A 21736-nucleotide genomic window follows, 5' to 3' on the forward strand; every position below is an offset into this window, starting at 1 on the left:
TATTTAATTCATCTGAGGTGGCTGCTCTCTCATATAACAACGGGTCTACAAAATACCTTCTGTGATGGCCCCTAGCAAATCCTTAAAATTTGTTTTATGCCCTCAGTTATGAAACCACAAGATGACTATGGTAAATAAAAGGGTGAACTAATCATTTACCTTTAAGTCCATGTTTGGCAACCTTGGAAAAAATATTCCATGGAATATTTGTTGGAGCAATTGTGAGAGAGATGGTGGAAGAGGGAGAAGTTGAGAGTGTATTAATGAGGAGAAAATGAAAACTTCTGCTCTCCACTCCCACCAACTCAAGTTTCTCAGCAACATCTTCACGCTGCTCAGATGCCTCGACATCTTGACCAGAATGCATAGGGTTTCAAGCGAACCATCTGCTCCTGTGAAATAATATTTCATGGTTGCCAAACATGGCCTAAATCATCCTTTTTGAGGGACCACTGTTTTTCGAGTGGTAACCCTAGGCAACAAGTAAATGATCTACAAGCGTGGACCGTCCGTTTCAGTGCCAAAAAGTCTATTTTGTACTCATTTTGTGTACATCAATTCCAAGTAGGGCCCACAAGTGGACCGTCCAAATCATCCATGACCCCACTATCCATTCTGGTGGAATTTATGTGGGACCCACATTACCTCTGACTCGCGGACCACAGTCGTCTTAAAAAAGACAAAAAGAAAAAGAGAAAGAGAAAAAGAAAAAGAAAAAGAAAACCCACGAATGCTTTACTATTTAACACCAGTCAGATGCTATCACAATTCCCTAAAAAGCTTTCATAAGCTAATTAAAAGCAAAATACAAAGTGAGTTAGTGTGATTATCAAAACATGGTACTGCCAATATCAATACCAAAAGTAAATAAATAAAAATGAGAAATGATATATCCACCCCCTCTAGTCTAAAACGAGTAGTCATAAATAAACTAGACGGGGGTGGTCCTAAGAAAAAAATAAAAAAACACTAAAAACTCAATTTACTATTTTGTCTACAAACGCCGCTGTAAATAAAAACCGACACCAAACCAACTAAACCGAATTCTTACTCCACTCCCTCCATTTCCAAAAGCGCACTCACATGACCCCAGTCAACACTTTGCTCCACTAACGTGCGCCATGGGCGATCCAAACTCCGGCAAGACCTTCCGGTCTCTGGTAGAAAAACCGACCGGAATTTCTCTAGGGTTCAAAACCTCCCCTCTCACCAAATCCTCACCCGTGGGTCCCATCATTCTTTCCACAAAGTCTTCAAAGCCTACACAAAGCTATGGAAATTCCAACAAGAGAATCGGCAAAAACTCGTTGACTCGGGCTTGGCTCGGTGTGAAATCGGCGAGATCGCGTCTCGGATCGGACAGTTATATTATGGACAGTATTTGAGGACGAGCGAGTCCAGATTTTTGCTCGAATCGTATGTTTTTTATGAGGCGATTCTTAATAGAAGGTATTTTGAAGGCGGTGGGAAGGATTTTGGACTCAGATGTAAGGAATTGAGGTTTTTCGCGAGGTTTTTGACTGTTTCGTTATTGATGAATCGGATGGAGATGGTGAGGATTCTTGTGGATCGGTTTAAGGCCTTGGTTGATGATAGTAGGGCTGCTTTTCCGGTAATTTGCTTGATTTTAGCTTCTAGATGTAGATTTTATTGAGACTTAGGGTTTTGAGGTGATGTTATTAGGTGCGGATTTGTTGATGTTGAGATTTAGTGTTAATTCGCTTCCCTCCAGCTTCAGGATGGAGATTTTATTGAGATTTAGGGTTTTGAGGTGATTTTTTTACTTGCGGATTTGTTGATGTTGAGATTTAGTGTTAATTCGCTTCCTTCCAGCTTCTGGAAGGAGATTTTATTGAGATTTAGGGTTTTGAGGTGATTTTATTAGGTGCGGATTTGTTGATGTTGTAATTTAGTGTTAATTCGCTTCCTTCCAGCTTCTGGATGGAGATTTTATTGAGATTTAGGGTTTTGAGGTGATTTTTTTACTTGCGGATTCATCGAAATTGAAATTTATGGTTTTGATGTGTTTTTATCATGGTTTAAAATTTCGACAGAAATCTGAAATTTCGGATACCGGTGGGGACCGAAATCAAAAATTTCCAAAATTCAATTTTTCGTCATTTACCAAATTTCGGTTTAATGACATTATTTATTAAAAAAATAAAGTGTTGAAATTTCGGAATTTCGAAATTTGGGTCCGGAATTTGGAACCAAATTACCAAATTTTGGACAGAAATTTCGGCGAAATCCGAAATTTCGGTTTTTGGTGGGGTCCGAAACGGTTACCGAAACCGAAATTTTAAACCTTGGTTTTTATTACTTGCTGATTCGTTGAAATTGAAATTTATGGTTTTCAGGTGATTTTATTACTTGCGGATCTGTTGATATTGTGATTTAGGGTTTTGAGGTGATTTTATTAAGTGCGTATTTGTTGATGTTGAGATTTAGGGTTTTGAGGTGATTTTATTTGGTGTGGATTTGTTGATGCTGAGATTTATGGTTTTGAGGTGATTTTATAATGCTTGGATTCGCCGTCGGTATTTTTTTTTTCAAATTGGGAATTTATGTGTTGTTGGAATGAGTCGCCATGTTTGATGCTGCGTGATGTTTGTTTTGCGGAGCAGGATTGCAAGTGCTTACTTTGTAGAGAAGAATCATGTATGATAAAGGAGTGATCTTTTATTGTTATTTTTTATTGATGGAAAGGTTCTATGGCATTTTGGATTTTTTTTGTAGAGGTGTAATCACTATTTTAATTGAATTTAGTTATTTTTTTTTTGGAGTTGGGATTGATAAGTTAGAGTTAACTAGGCCATGGTGAGCTGCCATGTGGTTCTTTTTTGTTGATTTGTAAATTGTGAGCTTTATGGTTCATTTATCTTGAAATAGTATTTGGTTATGAACTATATGTTGTTGATTTTCAAATGTTTTCAAATGTATGGTTTTTTCTATCCATATTGTGGTGTTAGTTATGGTAAATTACAAAAGACTTTCCTTCTATCAGTCATACATATTTTGGAAGAAGATAATAATTAGATCCATAATAACATTAGAAATGCACAAAAAGTTATAGAGGGGTGCAGATGTTGATTCTTGTCATTTTAGTGGACTTCATGTTTGCCCCTGTCCTCTTCCCCAAATTTTTAATTTTTGCATTTACCCTCTAATTTCATTGTTTGACCTTGTGATTTTACCACAAGAATTTCTAAGCTTGACCATGCGTTTGTTCTTCTTAAAAGTAATTACTCATTTGCTTTTATTACACATTCATCATGAATTCGTTTGTAAAGTTGTAAACTCTACCTGAAACTTTGTAAGTAATTTTTGAACCATGTCTGACCAGGAGACAAACTTTAAAGAATGGAAGCAAGTGGTGCAAGAAATTGTCAGGTTTTTGAAAGCTGATACAGATTTTATGAATATGAGGCCTTTGCGATATTGCATTCTGTTTGATTCGAACCCAGATTCCCTTCGATACGTCGTCCATTTCCAGGCAAAGACAAAGAGAGTTCTAAGGCTTCAGGAAGCATTGCTTACTAGCTATCGTCGGAATGAGGTTAGCATATTCTTCATGCTTTAAGAATAACATATCTTTCTATGAAGGTTGCAGTTATTCCCCAGTACTGTACATGGTTTTAAATTTCGGTCCTGAAACCGAAACCACATGAAACTGAAATTTCGGCCAGAGTCCCAAACTAGTTGGGGTCGGCTAATGAATCCTTTAGAAAATTTTCATGAAGGGTGAAAGGTTCCACACTGCTCAAATTGACTAAGTGTACTCCTGACACTAGTTGGGTTCGTCTACATGGATCATTTAAATGAAATTTCGGGAAATTGTAATTTAAAAAAAAAAATCAAAATTTCGGCTGAAATTATGGCACAAATTTGATTTTTTTTTTACCGAATTTCGGCTGAAATTTCGGTTCCGGCTATATGTCTGAAACTGAAACTGAAATCTAAAAACCTTGGTACTGTAAGCTTTGTTGGTTAATAACTTAATCATTGAGAGACTTGTATGGTATGGAAAGAGGCACGCATATCATTGTTTTTTGACTTTTTTAGAAATTACTTGTGTGTCCATTAGTTATGGTTTTTGTATTTTGCTCTTTCAGGTCAAGTTTACGGAGCTTACTCTGGACACTTTCAGAATGATACAGTGTTTGGAGTGGGAGCCCAGTGGATCCTTCTACCAATTGCGTACAAAAGAATTGAGCGATAATGGTGCTCTTAGTAATCAGTCTGGAGCCTCTGAACTCATTGATATAAACCTTGTTGCTGATATGACTGATCCAACTTTGCCTTCAAATCCACGGAAAGCTGTTCTTTATCGTCCTTCTGTCTCACATTTGATTGCAGTGAGTGTCTACGCTACAACATTTGTTATGTTCCTCGCTTCCTTATTTTGTTTGCCTATCAATTTTGTGTTTTGGATTGACGTTCAATTCTTTTGGAGGTTATATTTTGCGCTTCTCCTTGGTTTTCCCAACCAAAGTTTCTTGTGTCCGGTACACATGTTGGATAATGAAGACTACTCATTTTGGCCGACTTAAGCCATATGAATCAAGCAATGTGCCACACTTTAAGGCCTACACATGCAAATATGATGGTTTGGGAACCTTATCAAGAGCACCAAGCAGTCAAAAATATGGTTCTCCAACACGGCAACAATAGAGTACCACGTTTATTGTTATAAGTTAGGTTTGTTCACTATGGGAATAGAAATCCTTGGATAAGTTGTTCTTTGGATTGGCTAGTGATGTAAACATAAAAGTAAACGGTTTAATTTCTGGGAACTTAGGAGTATAGAAATGTTTTCTAGTTCAATTTAATAACAACATGCATTCCCAAAACTGAATAACTGCACATAATAGTTAATAAAGAGCCAAGACTTTTAATAAGGATTCATAGCATTTTAAAATTCCGCCATTAAAAAGCCAATCAGCCAAGTGAGTTTCGAACAATAGATCCCCAATTAAGGAAATCCGATCATTAACCAATAACAATAAAGTCTCTAAACATGTGTCTCAAACAATTCAAATATATAAAAATAAACTCTCTAACTATGGCCCAAAGAAATCTAGAAGGGATGAGGGATAAGTGCAGGGTAAAGGATTAAGGAGAATGAGGGTAGTGATGGGGATCATAAGCGCCTGCTTCAGACTTACTCTAGGTGAACATACTCTAGGCACGGTGAAAAACACGTGGGGGCCCAATAAGTGCAATATTTATACTTAGAGATTTTATTTCTATTTAATTTGTTGATTCTCTATTGCCCATAAATATGGGGGCTTATGTATTGGACATTTAGGTTTTTGGAATATGCGTTACATTACTTTCTTCTCTTACCATCTTTCTTTCCCTACTATTTCTCTATTTCCTTTTTCTCTTTCTTTCCCTACTATTTCTCTATTTCCTTTTTCTCTTTCTCCCCCTTCTCTTCCCCGTAAGACAAGCAAGGGTGTAAAACTAATGGGGGAGGCTCAAAGTGGGAAATACTAGTAGGTTGTAATGAAAAAAAGAATGAAGTGGAAATCCGTACCTAGGTGGTGTACGGATTGAGATTAAGAAACAATGATAATCAAATATTAGGAAAAGATAAGGAAAAATGAAAGAAGGAAAGAAAGATCAAGAAACAATCAAATATTAGAAAGAGAATGGAAGATCAAGATCCAGAAAGGATTGAGATTAAGAGAATAGGGTCAAGAAAAAAAAAATCAGTGTCCCGAAAAGATTAGGAAGAAAAGGGAAACAGTTTATGGACCCAACCGGAAAGTGCAAAAAGGAAGGAAAAAATGATATATGAATGTAAGCAGGGAAAATGAACGGGGAAAGAAACAAAGAACGAGACAAAGAAGCAAGGAGTGGAAGGCATGTATGTAAGAATGGAGGAAGGTGCTGAGATGGATAGCGGAAGGTGAATGGGAGAAGGGGGAAAGCGTAGTAGTGGAGGCAGAGAAGAAAAAAAGGGGAGGGGGGCCTTGAATGCAGGTGAAGGGAAGATGTCGACCAGGGGTTGATCCTACCTACCTAAAGACAACACTAAAGACTCGCTCTAATACCAATCTGATTCAAACCTATAGGTTCACAGATTAATTTCCGGGAACTTAGGAGTGTAGAAATGATTTCTTATTCAATTTAATAGCAACATATATTCTCAAAACTAAATAACAACACATAATAGGCAATAAACAACTGAGATTTTAATAAAGATTCATATCCTTTTAAAATTCTTTATCGAAAGAACCAATCAGCCCAGTTATTTCAAAACAATAGATTCCAATCTTGGAAATCAAATCACTAACATCACGTCTCTAAACGGGTATGTCAAACAATTCTGTTCTATAAAAATAAATTTCCTAACTTTGGCCCAAAGAAATCTAGAAGGGATAAGGGGTAAGGGATGTGTGTGGGGTATAGGTTTAAGAAGGATGAGGGTAGGCTGGTTAAGACAAGCAAGGGTGTAAAACTAATGGGGAAGGCTCAAAGAAGGAAATACTAGTAGGATGTACTGAAAATAATAAATTAGGGAAAATCTGTACCTGGAGAGTGTGCATAACCTCAGCCTTAGTTGTCCAGATGTAGGTAACCTCCAAGAGATGGAGAGATAGGTAGAGATATGAGGAGGGATTTATCTCAGTTAAGATAAGGAGAGAAGGAAAGAAGATCAAAATCATAATAAGAAAGGGTAAAGAAGCAAAGAACGGGGAAAAGAACCAAGAAGGAAGTGAAAAGGTTGAATATAAGAAGGGGGGAGAGTGGTGAGATGGATATAGTGGAAGGTGAGGGGAGAAGGCAGAAATTGTAGTAGTGGAGAGAGAGAGAGAGAGAGAGAGAGAGAGAGAGGTGATCGGCGCGGGGGGGGGGGGGGGGGGATGGGGCTGGGCTTTCCACGATTTCAGGAATTATGTTTCTGGTGTGTTTAGGGCTTATTTATAGGGCTTCTTGGGACTTAAGTGGAGAGTCACTGTTTTAGGCTAATAAGTTATGAGTTATGTAGGCAAGGGTTAAGACTATAAAAGGTGGGTAAAAGATGGTTATGGAAAAGGGTAAGTGGTTTATATGTTGATGTGGACGTCCCCCACATCTAGACTAAATAAAATGCTAATAATCCAAATAAAATGTTGATAAAGAAATCATATATGTCCTATAATAAATAAATAAAACCTCTAACGGCTAAGATGACTGCACATCAGGATAAGTTTATCTTGAAATTAGCTTGTCCTAGTTCATCAATTTTGTTCTAGTAATAATGTTTTGCAAGAACAAAGGTCTGTGTGTTAAACCCTGGCTTGCTCTCTACGTGGAAACAGCCCCATTATCATACTTACAATATTTAGGGAACAATACCTTGCTGTAAGATATAAACTGTCACCTTAGATCCATCAAATAAATATTCCTTGCTATTCTCAAAAGTCTTTTCCTTTATCAGGTGGCATTACTTCCTATTGCTTTAGTCACCTATTATTTTCTCTTCTGAATATATGGTGCTCTTGATATTGCAAACTCTATCGTTGAAACTCTTCGTTCACCAATTTTGTTCTAGTAATAATTTTTTGCAAGAACAAAGGTCTGTGCGTTAAACCCTGGCTTGCTATCTACGTGGGAACAGCCCCATTATCATACTTACAATATTTAGGGAACAATACCTTGCTGTAAGATATAAACTGTCACCTTAGATCCATCAAATAAATATTCCTTGCTATTCTCAAATGTCTTTTCCTTTATTAGGTGGCATTACTTCCTATTGCTTTTAGTCACCTATTTTCTCCTCTGAATATATGGTGCTCTTGAAATTGCAAACTCTTTTGTTGAAACTCTTTTAAAGGTTACATGCTGTATGGCAGGTACTTGCTACGATTTGTGAAGAGCTCCCTCTAGATAGCATTTTGCTCATATATATCTCCGCATCAGGTTTCTTATTGCTTCCTTATTTACTGGTCAAATAATCTGCTAATGATTGTCTAACCATTATTAATTAGTTACTCCTATGTATCTCTGCAGGAAAAACTTGTCATAATAATGTGTCTCAGATGGAGATTTCTCGAGCTTCCACAAACACTTCAAAAACGATCGGTGTTTCCCATACACACCACCACCATGATAGCTCACTACCTCAACCCCCCGAAAAAGAAGAGGGGCATTTGTCTGACTATCATGGGACTTATCTATTATTGGGTTCTCGAGGAAGGGGAGGTATGTACCATCATGAGGCTTACCCACAATTTAGTGCATGATAGGACTGGTTCTTTGCTGTCTAAAGATTCTTTTACAGAATTCTGTAAGCAAAAAAGGAACTATGCATTAACTTTTTGAAAACATTTGGATTTTGCTGCTGTTTCTATGCAAATTTCCTAGCTTTTATCTTGGATTCTTTGATTTTCCTTTGCAAAATGCTAAATCAGTCAAGGTATTCTTACTTCCTGTTCATTCTTACTGAGAGGCCATTCTAATTTTCAGGTTTGAATAACCTTTACCCTGGTGATATAATTCCTTTCACGAGGAGGCCACTTTTCCTAATTATTGACAGTGACAATAGCCATGCATTCAAGGCAGGTTTGTTAAAACTTGTACCTGCTTGCTAGATCTTTGGCTTTATCTTGAAGCACCCTATCAATTGTAAAATTGGCGTTGCTTTGTAATGTCGATTCAAAATGCATGCCACTAAAATTGTGATGCTTTTCTTAACCCTAAATTTGAATATGATGGTATTATCTCTGACCTGAAGCCAGTTCATCTATTCCATGAAATGGACAGCCGTATATGGCCCCATCCCCATAAAGTGGTGGCACCTAAACAAGCCTTAACCAAATTCTCTCTGAGGACCCCTCCTTTAGTTTTATGTATCAAATGGTTGGATAAATTTGTCTGCCCATATTTATATTCATTATATTCTTATGAATTGTTGTTTCATTTTGACCTTTTTTTTTTTCAACTTTAAAGATCTAATATTTTAAAGTTTTCCAGGTTATACATGGTGCGGAAAAGGGCGAGACAGCTGCCCTTCTTCTTGCTCCTGAGAGGCCGTCATTTCACAACCCTTCTATAGCTGACCTAACACAAAATGGAAGTCAGTTCACATTTTTTCTAACTTCTCCTTTTCAAGCTTTCTGCCAATTGGTTGGCCTCCCCGCCTCCAATATGGATATGGTAATTTTGAGCTGAAACTTAAAATTTTATGTCGAATATCTATCTAGTTACTTTGCTTGATACATTCTGTGGGCACTTTCAGAATGCATATAACAAGGCAGACACCACACTTTCCTCTGCCTTCTCCGACTGGGAAGTTATACTTTGTACTTCGGATTGTTTGGATCCGGTTTGGGCTCAAGTTTTATGCGATCCATTTCTACGGCGGCTGATTATTAGGTATTTATGGTTTTATTTCCTCATGACATAAAGAGTTTGGTTTTTTTGCAAAAGAGCATACTCGAGTTTCATCTTCTATAGGTAATGGTAACCCACATTGGAGTGAACTACAACCATGGCCTCTTGTTGTGAAGACAAAAATGAGACGGTGTTCGGGAAATATGGATCATCTTGACTGACCCAGGGCTTTGATATGTAGGAATTATCAATGTTACACCCTAGTTAGCAAAATGAATGAAGGCCCAAAAAAAACACCAAGCCGTAAAAAAATGGTTTAAAATGTCTCACTCAAAAAACAGAGGAAAAAAAAGGAAAGTGGAAAAAACCAATGAGTGAAAAAAAAAGGTTTAAAACAATGCGTTGTTAATAAAGTATGATAAAATAACTTGTCTATAATATATGCCTTCAAAATTCTAAAATACCTATCAATTCATGTCATCAAAATTCTAAAATCTAAAATAGTAGTGCAGGATTCATCAATTCCTCAACATATTTAACTAACCAAATTATATATAAAAATTAAAACATGTTAAGACTTACCAAAGCCCTATTCTTTGGAGAGTTGCTCCCCTCCAGATCCAGATCTATTGAGGAGCTCTGTCAGCCCTCGCAGAGGATACCTTTTAGAGGCTAGCCCAAAAGAGGGGCCACATGTGCCACTTGTAGGCCAAAAAGGGGCCACACGTGAGGGGGAGTGTTAAAGTATAAAAGATTAAATAACGCCTTCTTCAACAGCTTAAGCTTTTGGAGTAATTGGTTGTTTCATAAACACACTACGAGTCAGAAAAAAAAATTTGGTTAGAACAATATGATTCTGAAAAATATTTGGTTAGAACATATTTTTTGGTAAAAAAACAGTTTTTCTTACATAGGTTACACTGATGTTCACAAGTGCAGGGGTATCAGAGGGTTTCATAATGAACATGCACATTTCCTACATATTCCTTTGCTGGATGGTATATCAAGAGCTTCCTGGAAAGTCGATCTTAGATTCTGTCGTTTAATCCAGAATATTCTGGGCATAAAATACTCTTAGATCGATTAGTACTTCAGTCTGATGTGCATTGCCAGAATTTATTATATTAGGAATGGCAGGTACTGAACAACAAGATAGACTAAGTAGTTAATACCCAAGGGGTTTACCAAATCTGAGGTGTGCACCCAGTGAATTCACCCACACTATCTGTCACCCTGGGGGTATTTTTAAGTCCAGAAACTTGTTGAGTCACAATGCAGAACACTACATGATGGCCTACAGAAATCTCTGATTTCTCTGCATATGATTGCTTGTTTTTGTACATTTTCATCTCTCATTTTTATGATTTCTTTGTCCAGGTTCATATTCTGTAGATCCGTGCTTTCTCTCTTCAGCTCTCCAGGATTTAGCAATCAATACCTACCTGATTGCCTACCCCACCTTCCCGATTCCGTCTCTCCAAATTCCACCGCAGTTCAAATCAATGTCCTGCGGCTTGCAAACAACCTCGGGGTCGATAGCCATTTTCACTTCCCAGATTCCGTGAAATCAGCTATTCACAGTAAATCAGTAGAATCAGAGGAAGTTTTAAGAAGCATGTAGATAAATCTGTGGTCTTTTTATATCCAAATTTTCATTTTTTTCAAAGGTCCCCAATACGTGACGATAGAGCTCAACAACTTCCATCGGCAGGGCGCTGGGATGAAGCTGAATGGTACCCGGAATCCGGCAATGTATCAACATGTAATTTTAGATGATATGCTTTGGTTGTCTCAGTACCAAGGGACATCCAAATTTGAGTTGTTTCTTAGTTATTTTAGTGGTGGTCAAGCTGTGTTTTGTAAGTTATAATTTTCCCTGTAATAGAAAAAATCATTTTAAAATGAGGTGAATTTTTATCTTTATCTTCCCCCATTTCAGTTGGAATTCTTCAAAGCAAATGTTTCTTCGTTCACATCATGAAGAGTAAATCAGTAAGAATGAAATTTTATTAAAAAACAGGGAAATTTTTGTTTCAGAAAAAAATAATCCATTGCCTTTCTAAGTTTTAACTATATTGATCGCAGAGCTTCGGCCTACAATTGACAGTCTTGAAAGTTATATAATCGCCCCCTGTTCTTCCCTTGCCCACCACATCTAGTGTATTTATGACTACTCTTTTATACGACATTGGATTGGGCCGGAAAAGTGATCCTCTGTTTTCTATTGCACAGGCATATATTAGAACCACCCTCTCATACACCACCTTCTTAATCTCTAATGGTAATGCACGAAGTTAGCCAAGAGAGCAACGCAATAACGGCATCTAGCTTTCCTCATCAATTTTGCAACGCCAGAGCTATAAAGAGAACCACTTATGCCAAATGACCATAACATGGAAAATGCTTGCACGAAATCATACCCCAGAAACAAGAATAGCACAAAATTACATAGGGGAATGATAATTGCCCCCTTTTTTACTTAGTACATTCCCCTATAGTATAAAAGAATAGCCATATAGACAGACATGCTAGAGCGACTGTTCAAAGTAAAACGGGCCCAATATTTTTCTCCTCAAAAGTAACAGGATTCATTCATTGCTAAAGTACATACAATCAAGGGAGGGCAGTGATAAATCGACTCCCCAAATGGATAGATTGACTCCCCATGCGTCTATCTCTCTCCTATTTCTCTCTAACCTAGAGGAGAGAGAAAGACACATGGGGAGTCCATTTATCACTCACTCCCCTAAAGGGAGCAAGCAGTCCCAATTTGATATCATGATCGAAAGAAACCATTAAACCATTAGGGATGTTAGTTTTAATTCCTTGATAAACTTTTCCAAACGGGATGTTAGTTTACCAAGTGAATAGAGAGTGGTCGCAGAGGATTTGGGCAGAGAGATGACAATGAGGAAAACGAGTGAATGAAGGGTTAGAAGTAGGTACAAAGAAGGATGAAAAATCATATTTTGAGGAGTTTTTCTTCCATCTGGTTGCATAAAAATGCTTTACATTGTAGAAAGAACACGAATTAAGTTGCACAAAACACTGAATCTGCATTGACAGAACACACAACAAAATATTCCACATGTTTAAAACCAGCCAAACGAGATAAAGCACTACATGTCTATATTGTTCATAACCCAACGTTGTTAAGGTAATCCAACTTAAAACCAGTAAAACGAGATACAGCACTACATGTCTACATTGTTCATTACCCAACGTTGTTAAGGTAATCCAACTTAAAACCAGTAAAACGAGATACAGCACTACATGTCTATATTGTTCATTACCCAACGCTGTTAAGGTAATCCAACTACCTACCTACTGCCCACTGCTAATATGCATAAGACGAGAGAATGAGCCTAACGAGAGAGGGAGATCGAATGAAATTGTCCATGAGGTGAGGGATGAATGAAATCGTGGAGGGAGATCAAGCCCTCTCACCACGGATCCTCCTGGCAAGCTGGATGTCTTTGGGCATAATAGTCACCCGCTTAGCATGGATTGCACAGAGATTAGTGTCCTCAAACAGGCCCACCAAGTATGCCTCTGCAGCCTCTTGCAGAGCAAGAACTGCATGGCTCTGGAAGCGAAGATCAGTCTGTGGCACAAACAACAAAATACCAATCAGCCGCCACTAAAACAAGAGACAGAGGAACACCCAGATAAAAAAAAAACTCAAATTAACACACAACAACAAACACCATGAGAAGAACTCCAATGCAGCCACCACAATAAGAAGGGAGGGAGGAGCCCAGATAAAAAGAACTCAGAATGAACACAAACACCACGAGAAGAAATACCAATGTCACCACTACAACAAGTGAAATGGAGGAGCCCAGATAAAAGAAATCAGAATTAACACAAACAAAAAACACCATGGGAATAACCACCAATGCAAACACTAAAGCAAAAGAAAGGGAAGAACCCAGATAAAAGAACTCAGAATTAACACAAACAACAAACCCCATGAGAAGAACTACCAAAATAAGCCACTTCAACAAGCAAAAGAGAAGAACACATACTAAAGAATTCAGAATTCCCCACTGACCTTGAAGTCCTGGGCAATTTCACGGACCAGCCTCTGGAATGGCAATTTCCTGATAAGGAGTTCAGTACTCTTCTGATACTTACGGATTTCACTGGAACAAATAAGTGAAACAACGTCAAAAGCTGTGAAATAAGACATACCCAATAATAACAAAAAAAGAATAAGAAGGAAACAACCTAAAAAACCTCTAAAGATTACTTCTTCAACCTAAAAACAAGTAAATGGAAAAAAGAAAAAGAAAAAGGGATCAACACACCGAAGAGCAACAGTTCCTGGGCGATATCGGTGGGGCTTCTTCACCCCTCCAGTGGTCGGAGCAGACTTACGGGCAGCCTAAAATACAAAAAAGATAATTAGCTGTATTACTTTTCCTTCTTTTTTTTTTTTTAAATGATAGCAAATTATAATTAACTTTATTTCATGGAAGGGAAAAAAAGAAGAGAGGATTGAACATCAATAAGAACAGCTGACCTTTGTTGCAAGCTGCTTCCGGGGAGCCTTTCCTCCAGTGGATTTACGAGCAGTCTGCTTCGTACGGGCCATCTGAGAATGCAAGATTCTTCATCAGAATTTAAACAATTATACACAATACCCTTAAGACTTAAAAATAATTATAGAACAAATTATGGAGTTTTGAAATGAGAAATTAATAAAATCTTTCCTAAATGAGATTCTTTCAACAAAAGCTTTCCCAAACAGAGAGTCAATAAATAGAACTAACCCCACGAGAGAAAAATCACACAATAAAACACAGAAACCCTAATTCTTCCACCATAGAAACATCTGAAGATAGGAAAACCTAACCCTAGATCCACTTGAAAAATCCTATACCACTAAAAACCTAAACCCAACCCTAACAAAATCCACAGAAATGTAATAACACCACCAAACCCAAACCCTAACCCTAACATGTTTCAAAAGAAAGAGCACATACAGTGAAGAAAAGACAATCTTGCTAAAAATTCAAACGAATAACAACAAAGAAGAAAAAACCGAAGAAAAACAAAGAAAAGAATCAAACCCTAATCCTAACCCTATATGCTTAAAAAAGAAAGAGCACATACAGAGAATAAAAAGACATTCTTCCCGAAAATTCAAACGAATAACTTACAAAAAAGAAGAAAATGCAAAAGAAAAACAAAGAAAAAGATTCAAACCCTAACCCTAGCATGTTTAAAAAAGAAAGAGCAAATACAGTGGGAAAAAAACAGAAAATTTTTTCCTGAAAATTCAAACGAATTACAGTAACAAACAACAAAGAAGAAAATACAGGAAAAAAAAAAACATGGAAAATAATAAAAAACTAACCTCTAATTTTCCTCAAAGAAGACGCTCTGAGAAACGTAAAAACAAGAAAACGAGAGAGAGAGAGAGAATGAGAAATTTCAATATAAGATGAGGCGACCCCTTATTTATAGTTTCTCTGAACGTGTGATATATGAACGGTTGATACGAATTCGTACATATCGAACGGTCAGAAATCGTTCTAGGTGTGTTTCTTCAGTTGGGAATCTAACGGTTAAAATCTTACGCGGGTGTTTTTCTTTGCATTGTATCCAACGGTTGAGACTTGTTTGGTGTGCTCGGTTCGGATCGTGGTGGGTAAAATGCTCGCTTTCTATTGGTTGGAAGACCAAAGGAAATTTTAGGTAAGTAATTGAGCAATTTTATTATGACTCAGATAGAAAGAAAGATGGATTAATTTTGTGGAAATAAAAACCACTGTATAAATTAACCAAACAATATGCCCTCTACTGTATTTTAAGCTAGTGTGTAGATAACTTATTAACACATGTGTGTAGAAACCGTTTTCTCATTTAAGAATAGTAATTTAGTAGAAAGCCCTGGCACACTTTTGTAGCAGAGATTGAGAGAATAGCCACTTTATATGAATTAAATGAATAAGACAAAATATGCTAAAAGGTGCCTTCAAAGTAGGGGTCTTACTTGGGACGGGTTCAACCCGATTTAGGCTCAGTTTGGGTTGGGTTGGGTTAGGATCGGAAAAAGCCAAGGGTTGAGGCCTTGGCGACCCAAACCCGACCTCTGTCCTCTAATTTCATCTTGATTTTCTTTGGGTTATTGTAATCTTTATAAAAAAAAAATGTAATCTTTGTAAAAAAAAATAGAAAAAATATTTATATTAGATTTTAGACTTTTTTTTTTTTAAAAACAATCCCATTAATTTTTGATAAAATTGTTGCCTTTATCAAAAAAAAAATTTGAAAATTATTTATATTAGATTTTAGATCAAGTTTTGTTGTTGCCAGCAAACGAGAAATTATATGATGAAGGGCCGTATAAACACGTAAAGGTGTTATGCTAGAAGTACCACCCATGATCTATTTTTTTTTAAAATAGATCTGATTTAAAAAAATAATCCAATTAATGTTTAATAAAATTGTTATCTTTATCAAAAAAATAGAAAAACATTTATATTAGATTTTAGATCTGATTTTTTGTTGCCCGCAACAGAGAAATTATATGACGAAGGGCCGTATAAACACATAAAGGTGGTACGCTAGAAGTACCATCCTTGATATCTAATCCAACAGCAGCTCCTCAGAAAGTGAGTTGCTCCTTGATCTTTGATGGGATGATGAGTTCGTTTTTATACAGGCCCTTCATCTTATAATTTCTCAATTTGACCCTTGGATAAGGGTATTCTAATCTTTGTTACTTTTATTTTCACGGAAATGGGATCCTATTAAACATGGTTTGAAATTTCCATCTGAACTCATGTCAACCACAATGGGTCGAACATAAACATTTTTTTTTTAGGTAGGATCAAAGGGTCACAACAATAGATTATTTAGTTTCACACCATCATACCAAGCTAAAAGTCCGCCCCTATTTCAATAAAAAGGCCCAGCTTATTTCGGATCTTCAGAACCGATTGGGAGCCCAAAACTGACTATTGGACTCAAATCTTAGCATAATTTTGAGTGCAACAATCAGTTTTGGACACAATCGATTATCGAAATCCAAAAAAAACAGGGCCCGAAACCGGATTATCGAACCACACACTGAAAGATTATAACCCAATGCACTGATTTAAGAAATCTACAGTAAGGCACCAACAAAGAAATTCAAATATCTTGATGGCCCCATAGAATCCCCATCGGGACCATCTGTTCCTGCTACAAGCAGATTTCACAATAACAATCATAGTAAAAAGTGCAGCAAATGCTTAAGTAGAACATAGGAAGGCAAATTTTCAAAAGGAACACAATCTCTTCTTGTTAACCCTGGACATTAATGTTACCAAAGTAGCATTTGCTAATAATTAAAACACATTGGCCAACACAGATGAAAGAGGTGATGGAGAAGAAAATGCTTGAGAGCAATGACTGGCATAAAACCAACAGCTCTGCTTTATGTTAAAACATGTTTCACAATCAGTGGAAGCAACAAACAAGCCAAAATTTTTATTCTCTGTTCTGAATAGGACTCTTTAATAGTCTCCCCTCATATATGAAACTCATCTACCAGTTTCAGTAACAAAACCTGGAAATAAGGGTTTTTTCCTGAATGTTGGAGCACTCTATAGAGGACCTGGAAAGGTTCCATTCTCCCTTTGCTCGTTCCATCTTTCTATCTGCATGTGTGTAGGTGGGTTAATATGATCAGGTCAATAGAAGAATCTTTATCAAAACAGAATTTTAAAGTGAAATTGTAAGACAAGAATGTAAACAAATATAAGAAACGGTTTACATGGATGGTAGTGTGTTTGAGACTGCAAGTAAAGAAATATAAGAAATGGTTTAGATGGATGTGAATGCAATTCAAGTTTCAAGAAAAGAAAAATCAAAAGCCAGTATTTAAAAACGCAGAGGCGGCACGGAACGCGGCCAAAGAAATGGGAGAATTTTATAATAGCTCTTAGTCACTTTCCCCAAAAAACTCAAGTACTCATCTATCTAGTCCTCCTTGAACTCAACCTCAAAACCTACCTAGACTCAAATACACAATGTGGAAATGGGAGAATTTTTCTCTTTTCTAAATCCCGGCTCTTCCTCAAATATTATATAGTAATTTAACCCAAATAGAAACATCTGGGTTTCTTGCTTTCCTTGGATTCAGTTGTTGACTGAGAGTCCTTATCATCTTCAAACATGTAAGAGACGTGGACTATGTCAGTTTGCCAGCTCATCTTATTCCAAGGAATAATACTAACATACCATATAAATCCTCTATTAAATGACCACACATCATAATCAAGTTCACCATTGCAAACTAGCAAAATACATCTCTGCTATTAGGAAGGGGAGCATCTCACACCTTTGCAAAAGGAGACAGGCTACCTTCCACAAAAGAAACAGGGGTGACATGATAGAAAATGCAATCAGTGATCCCACAACAACATCCTTAATCTATCCCCTTCCTTGAAACAATGGTATACAATAATTCCTAATTGAACTCCCTAGAAACTAAAGTTCCACCTACAAGGATGGGGTGACTGAAGTCTTAAGACGTCAAGATACCTTCTTTGACACTACCATAAATGTTCTATGGTAAATAATTGCACCCAACCAACAGCCTCTCAAAACCTCACTCTATTCACATATCCACTTTGAGCCTAATACGAAACCTAAACAAATCAATCGCCTTGCACATAGAGCTCCAAAATCTGAAGTCAATATCTCTAATGATCACCAAAGTAATTAAATAAGAATCCTTTTCTGTTTTGGAGTACTGGTCTTCTTTGTTTTTCCTTTCTCTTCGAGATCCCCCCACCCCGGTCTTGTACTTTAATGTTTTTTTTTAAATATTTATTGCCATTCAAAAAGAAAAAAACCTTTACATCTACTACCCCTTTTTGGAATCCTCCATACATTTATATTTCAGATATGGAAGTCTTGCATGAGAATTTGTCATAAAGGAAACAAAAAAATAAAATAAAATAACATACCCATTCACCAGGGCAAAGTGAACGATAGTACTTTGCAAACTTGTCGCATTCAGGAGCACCTTCCCCTTTTGCAGCCACACACCTGAATATAAACACTATCCTTCATTATATGAATTAAAAATCAGACGAAATAAATATATTTTTGACATAGCATAGAATAAAAACTGGACAACAGAGCCAAAATATACATAGTACCAATGATGATAGAAGTGCCTAACTCACCTATGATACTCAATATAACGTGTAAAGCAATGCCTTGTCTGATTTGTTGTCGGGAAACGAAAATCAGCTGGTGCTGTCTCAAGCTGAAGTCCAACCACAATATTTCAATGAACAAATATACCAAATTTCTGCATTGTACTATCATTATGTAGTCAAAACTTCCGAACAATACCTTTATTACTGGCTTCTCCTCCTCCACTTCTTGCTCTTCCGGCTCTTCCGGCTCTGGAGCTTCGGTGTTTTCCTCAGTAGTGGGAATTTCCTCCATTTTTTCTATCACTACTTCCTCAGGAGAATTTGTTGGCTTTTCATCTTCTGTTGCTTCCACGGGAACTTCACCCTGATCTGGTTGCTCCTCTTTCTCCTGCAGTAACCATTGCTGCATGTAACAACATTCTAATTAAGCCCCATGTTTAAAAGCTCAGTGGGTTAACCATAGACTTGACCAAGTGTCAGGCTTTTGGCCAACTGAGCCTATTAATAACTCATTTGATTTGACTCACCCATGTCAATAAAAAACTCATCAGGTCATTTGGCGCGGGGGGGTAAGTATTGTAAGGAGAGGGGCTGTAAGGTTTAGGGTTAGCGAGGGGGGGAAGAAGAAGAGGTTCTATGGGGTCCCTAGGGGATCAAAACCCTAGGGCTCTGATACCATGTTGAGATGAAAAGATGGGAGAAGAAAAGCTGGGAGCTGTTGTGGTGTATCTTCTTCCCGATCAACAAGGGGGAAGTCCACCACCACCCCCACCCCCCCCCCCCAACAACACCAAAGGCACCCATTCAACCCACATATTTTCAATCCTACCCCCTCCTTTATGTTCTTTGTCGGCCCGTGCATCGCACGGGTTTTTTTACTAGTATATATATATATATGTATATGGGGAGAGAGAGAGAGAGAGAGAGAGAGAGAGAGAGAGAGAGAGAGACTAAAAAATTGAGCAGAACAAAGTCACACAATCAGATCTTGAAAGTCCAGTATATCGTCGACAAATCTATGTCAAAATAGTTAGACGACCTCTCTATGAAATTGAAGTTGGAGGCAAATCATTAGCAATGGTTTAGTGGAGAATCCATTCAAGTATTTTCCAAATCAATATTGGCAAAGTGTTCCAAACCTTGGAGTCAAGTACAGCCTATAAAATTGTCATTATAAAGTTCTTCATAAATATGTCAACACTTGTATGTGAATCTACTAGCAACAATCAGTGACTCACTGAAACAGATAATTGAATATTGAGATCGACTGACAAAATTACATCATAAATCCGCTGAGAAAAGATGGAATTTAAGTTGAAGTTGGAGAAAAAAAATCTATAGGTGTAAAAATCCATGAGGATATGAGCAAGAGCAAGATAGGAGTACAAATCAGCCAAGCTCTAGCTCTCAGATACGCGTTAGCGAAGTGGGAGTGAGGTCAAGCTCTAGGTATAGATATCTAGCTTATATGGTGGGGCAAACCTAGGTTCACATATTAAATTCTGAGAATATAGGAGCATAGAAGTGGTTTATAGTTCAATTTAATAGCAACATGGATTCTCAAAAGATAAATAACAACAAATAATAGTCAATAAACAGCCAACATTTTCAATAAAGATTCATAGTCTTTTATAATTCCAACAAATAATAGTCAATTCCATCTCAGATCAAAGAAATCAGCCCATTAGTCAATAATAATCACGCCTTTAAACAGGTATGTGAAACAAATCAGATCTATATGTCAAAGCAAAGCACTAACTATGGCTCAAAAGAAATCAAGAAGGGGCACGAAGATACGGGTGAGGGTTATGTATGGAATGTAGGTTTTAGGGGGTACTAAAGAGATCGGATGCTTCGTTCTTGCAACTAGGGAAGACTTTTTCTACTATTTCCAAAAAAATATCTTTCTTGGGGTGTTTAGGAGTACGTATATAAGGTGGCTTGGGACTTAAGTGGTGGGCCTTGGTTTTGGGCTAATAAGTTATAAGTTAATTAAAAATATGAGTAAGTGGGCCAGGGTAAAGGCTGTAAATGTGGGTACGTGCAGCTATGGGACCAAGCTTTCACTTCATATATAGACATAGTCTAGGCAAATTGGTCTTTCAAACGTGCCATAAATTAGTAAAGGCTCAGCAAGAAGTAGCTATATATTTTAAGCAAGCATGTGCTGATATAGAACTTCCAAGGCGTATGCCAAGGAACACTTCTCAATCCCTCATCCATTATAACATAACTTCGCCTAAAAGTTCTCCAATCGATGACTCTATCTTACTAACATCTACACTTCCCATTGAAACCAATCCACCAAATCAGGTTAAAAATCTTTAATTCCAGCAAAACAAAAGGAAAGACTCCGCATTTGAGCTATATCCTCCCTGCCTAACCCCTAAACTACACATTTAATAGTTTCTCCTCACCAATCTATCTTTCACCTTCTGTCCAAATTCCTTCATTAGATTCAAAGCTTCAAATCTAAAGTCAATTACTAATCGCTTGTTCCTGAAAAACTCAACAATATCTACTTGACCCAATCACAAGCCAAAAAAAAATAATACACAAATCAATAAAGCCTATGAATTGAATGAGTCAATTTGTTCAATATAAACACAAATATAAAGAAGAGAATGTCTGATTACAACAATTCAAGGATTTTTCAACAGATCTAGATAACTCATTACGAGAATCGCGGATCCGATGCTTCGTTTTCAAACAAAACCCTAATAATAAAAAAAAAAACTCTCATTAACAGTAATCGAACCTGAGTTAGGGTTAGGGTTTTCTCCTGCTCAGCTTCTGCCATTATTGCTGAAGAGAGAGAGAGAGAGAGAGAGAGAGTCTGTTCCTCTTATCGCAACAATTCTGGAAACCACGTGATATCTTTGGTGACTGGAAGAAAATGAGAGATGAGTTTTTTGAACAGGGTGAAATCTGGAATTTTAGATGGTGAGTAGTCCAGTAATTTTCAAATGGACAGTGGGGCCCACTGTATAGGATGATCTAAACCGTTCATTTAAGGGGCCGGAATAGGAATGGCTGGACCCCATCGATCATCTCTATAAGATGATCCAAACTTTCTGATCTTTAGAGGTTTTTATAAAGTGCAGTCCCTCTACAGATCGAAGGGTTAAGATCATCCTATGGAAATGAGTTTTGGGGCACAACCTATTTACTTTCAGGCCAAACAAATGAACGGTTTTGATCATCCTATGAAGTGGCGGAACATTATTTTTTTTAAAATATAAGGGAAT

The 21736-nt window shown here is 37.2% G+C and overlaps 2 protein-coding genes and 1 pseudogene across 4 annotated transcripts; 1 reads left to right on the forward strand and 2 right to left on the reverse strand.

The window, feature by feature from the left end:
* The first annotated feature begins 1028 nt into the window (after positions 1-1028).
* On the forward strand, positions 1029-11262 carry LOC143889537 (uncharacterized; annotated as a pseudogene). Its single transcript, XR_013254853.1, has 9 exons — positions 1029-1612; positions 3344-3556; positions 4113-4355; positions 7845-7911; positions 8002-8193; positions 8458-8549; positions 8965-9147; positions 9230-9366; positions 10702-11262. The product of XR_013254853.1 is annotated as an uncharacterized LOC143889537 (transcript).
* Positions 11263-12360: 1098 nt separating this feature from the next.
* LOC143889538 (histone H3.3) lies at positions 12361-14774 on the reverse strand. Its single transcript, XM_077393783.1, has 5 exons — positions 14687-14774; positions 13850-13921; positions 13635-13711; positions 13379-13469; positions 12361-12928 (listed from the first exon to the last, which is right to left on the reverse strand). The coding sequence occupies exons 2-5, from the start codon at positions 13919-13921 to the stop codon at positions 12758-12760; spliced, it is 411 nt and encodes a 136-aa protein (XP_077249898.1). The 5' UTR covers positions 14687-14774; the 3' UTR covers positions 12361-12757.
* A 1928-nt stretch (positions 14775-16702) lies between these two features.
* LOC143889540 (cytochrome c oxidase subunit 6b-1-like) lies at positions 16703-21394 on the reverse strand. 2 transcript variants are annotated; one of them, XM_077393785.1, is made up of 5 exons: positions 21247-21394; positions 18685-18891; positions 18513-18595; positions 18291-18372; positions 16703-16976 (listed from the first exon to the last, which is right to left on the reverse strand). In XM_077393785.1, exons 1-5 carry the CDS (start codon positions 21286-21288, stop codon positions 16923-16925), a joined length of 468 nt encoding a protein of 155 aa, XP_077249900.1. In that variant the 5' UTR covers positions 21289-21394; the 3' UTR covers positions 16703-16922. The 2 variants fall into 2 exon arrangements, with proteins under 2 accessions (XP_077249900.1, XP_077249901.1); XM_077393786.1 differs by having other exon boundaries at positions 18685-18876; positions 21247-21388.
* Positions 21395-21736: the final 342 nt, after the last annotated feature.

The sequence above is a fragment of the Tasmannia lanceolata genome, unplaced genomic scaffold (assembly GCF_043159265.1).
Source record: "Tasmannia lanceolata isolate RefF3 unplaced genomic scaffold, GAP_Taslan_0.1 ptg000013l, whole genome shotgun sequence".
Lineage (NCBI taxonomy): Eukaryota > Viridiplantae > Streptophyta > Magnoliopsida > Canellales > Winteraceae > Tasmannia > Tasmannia lanceolata.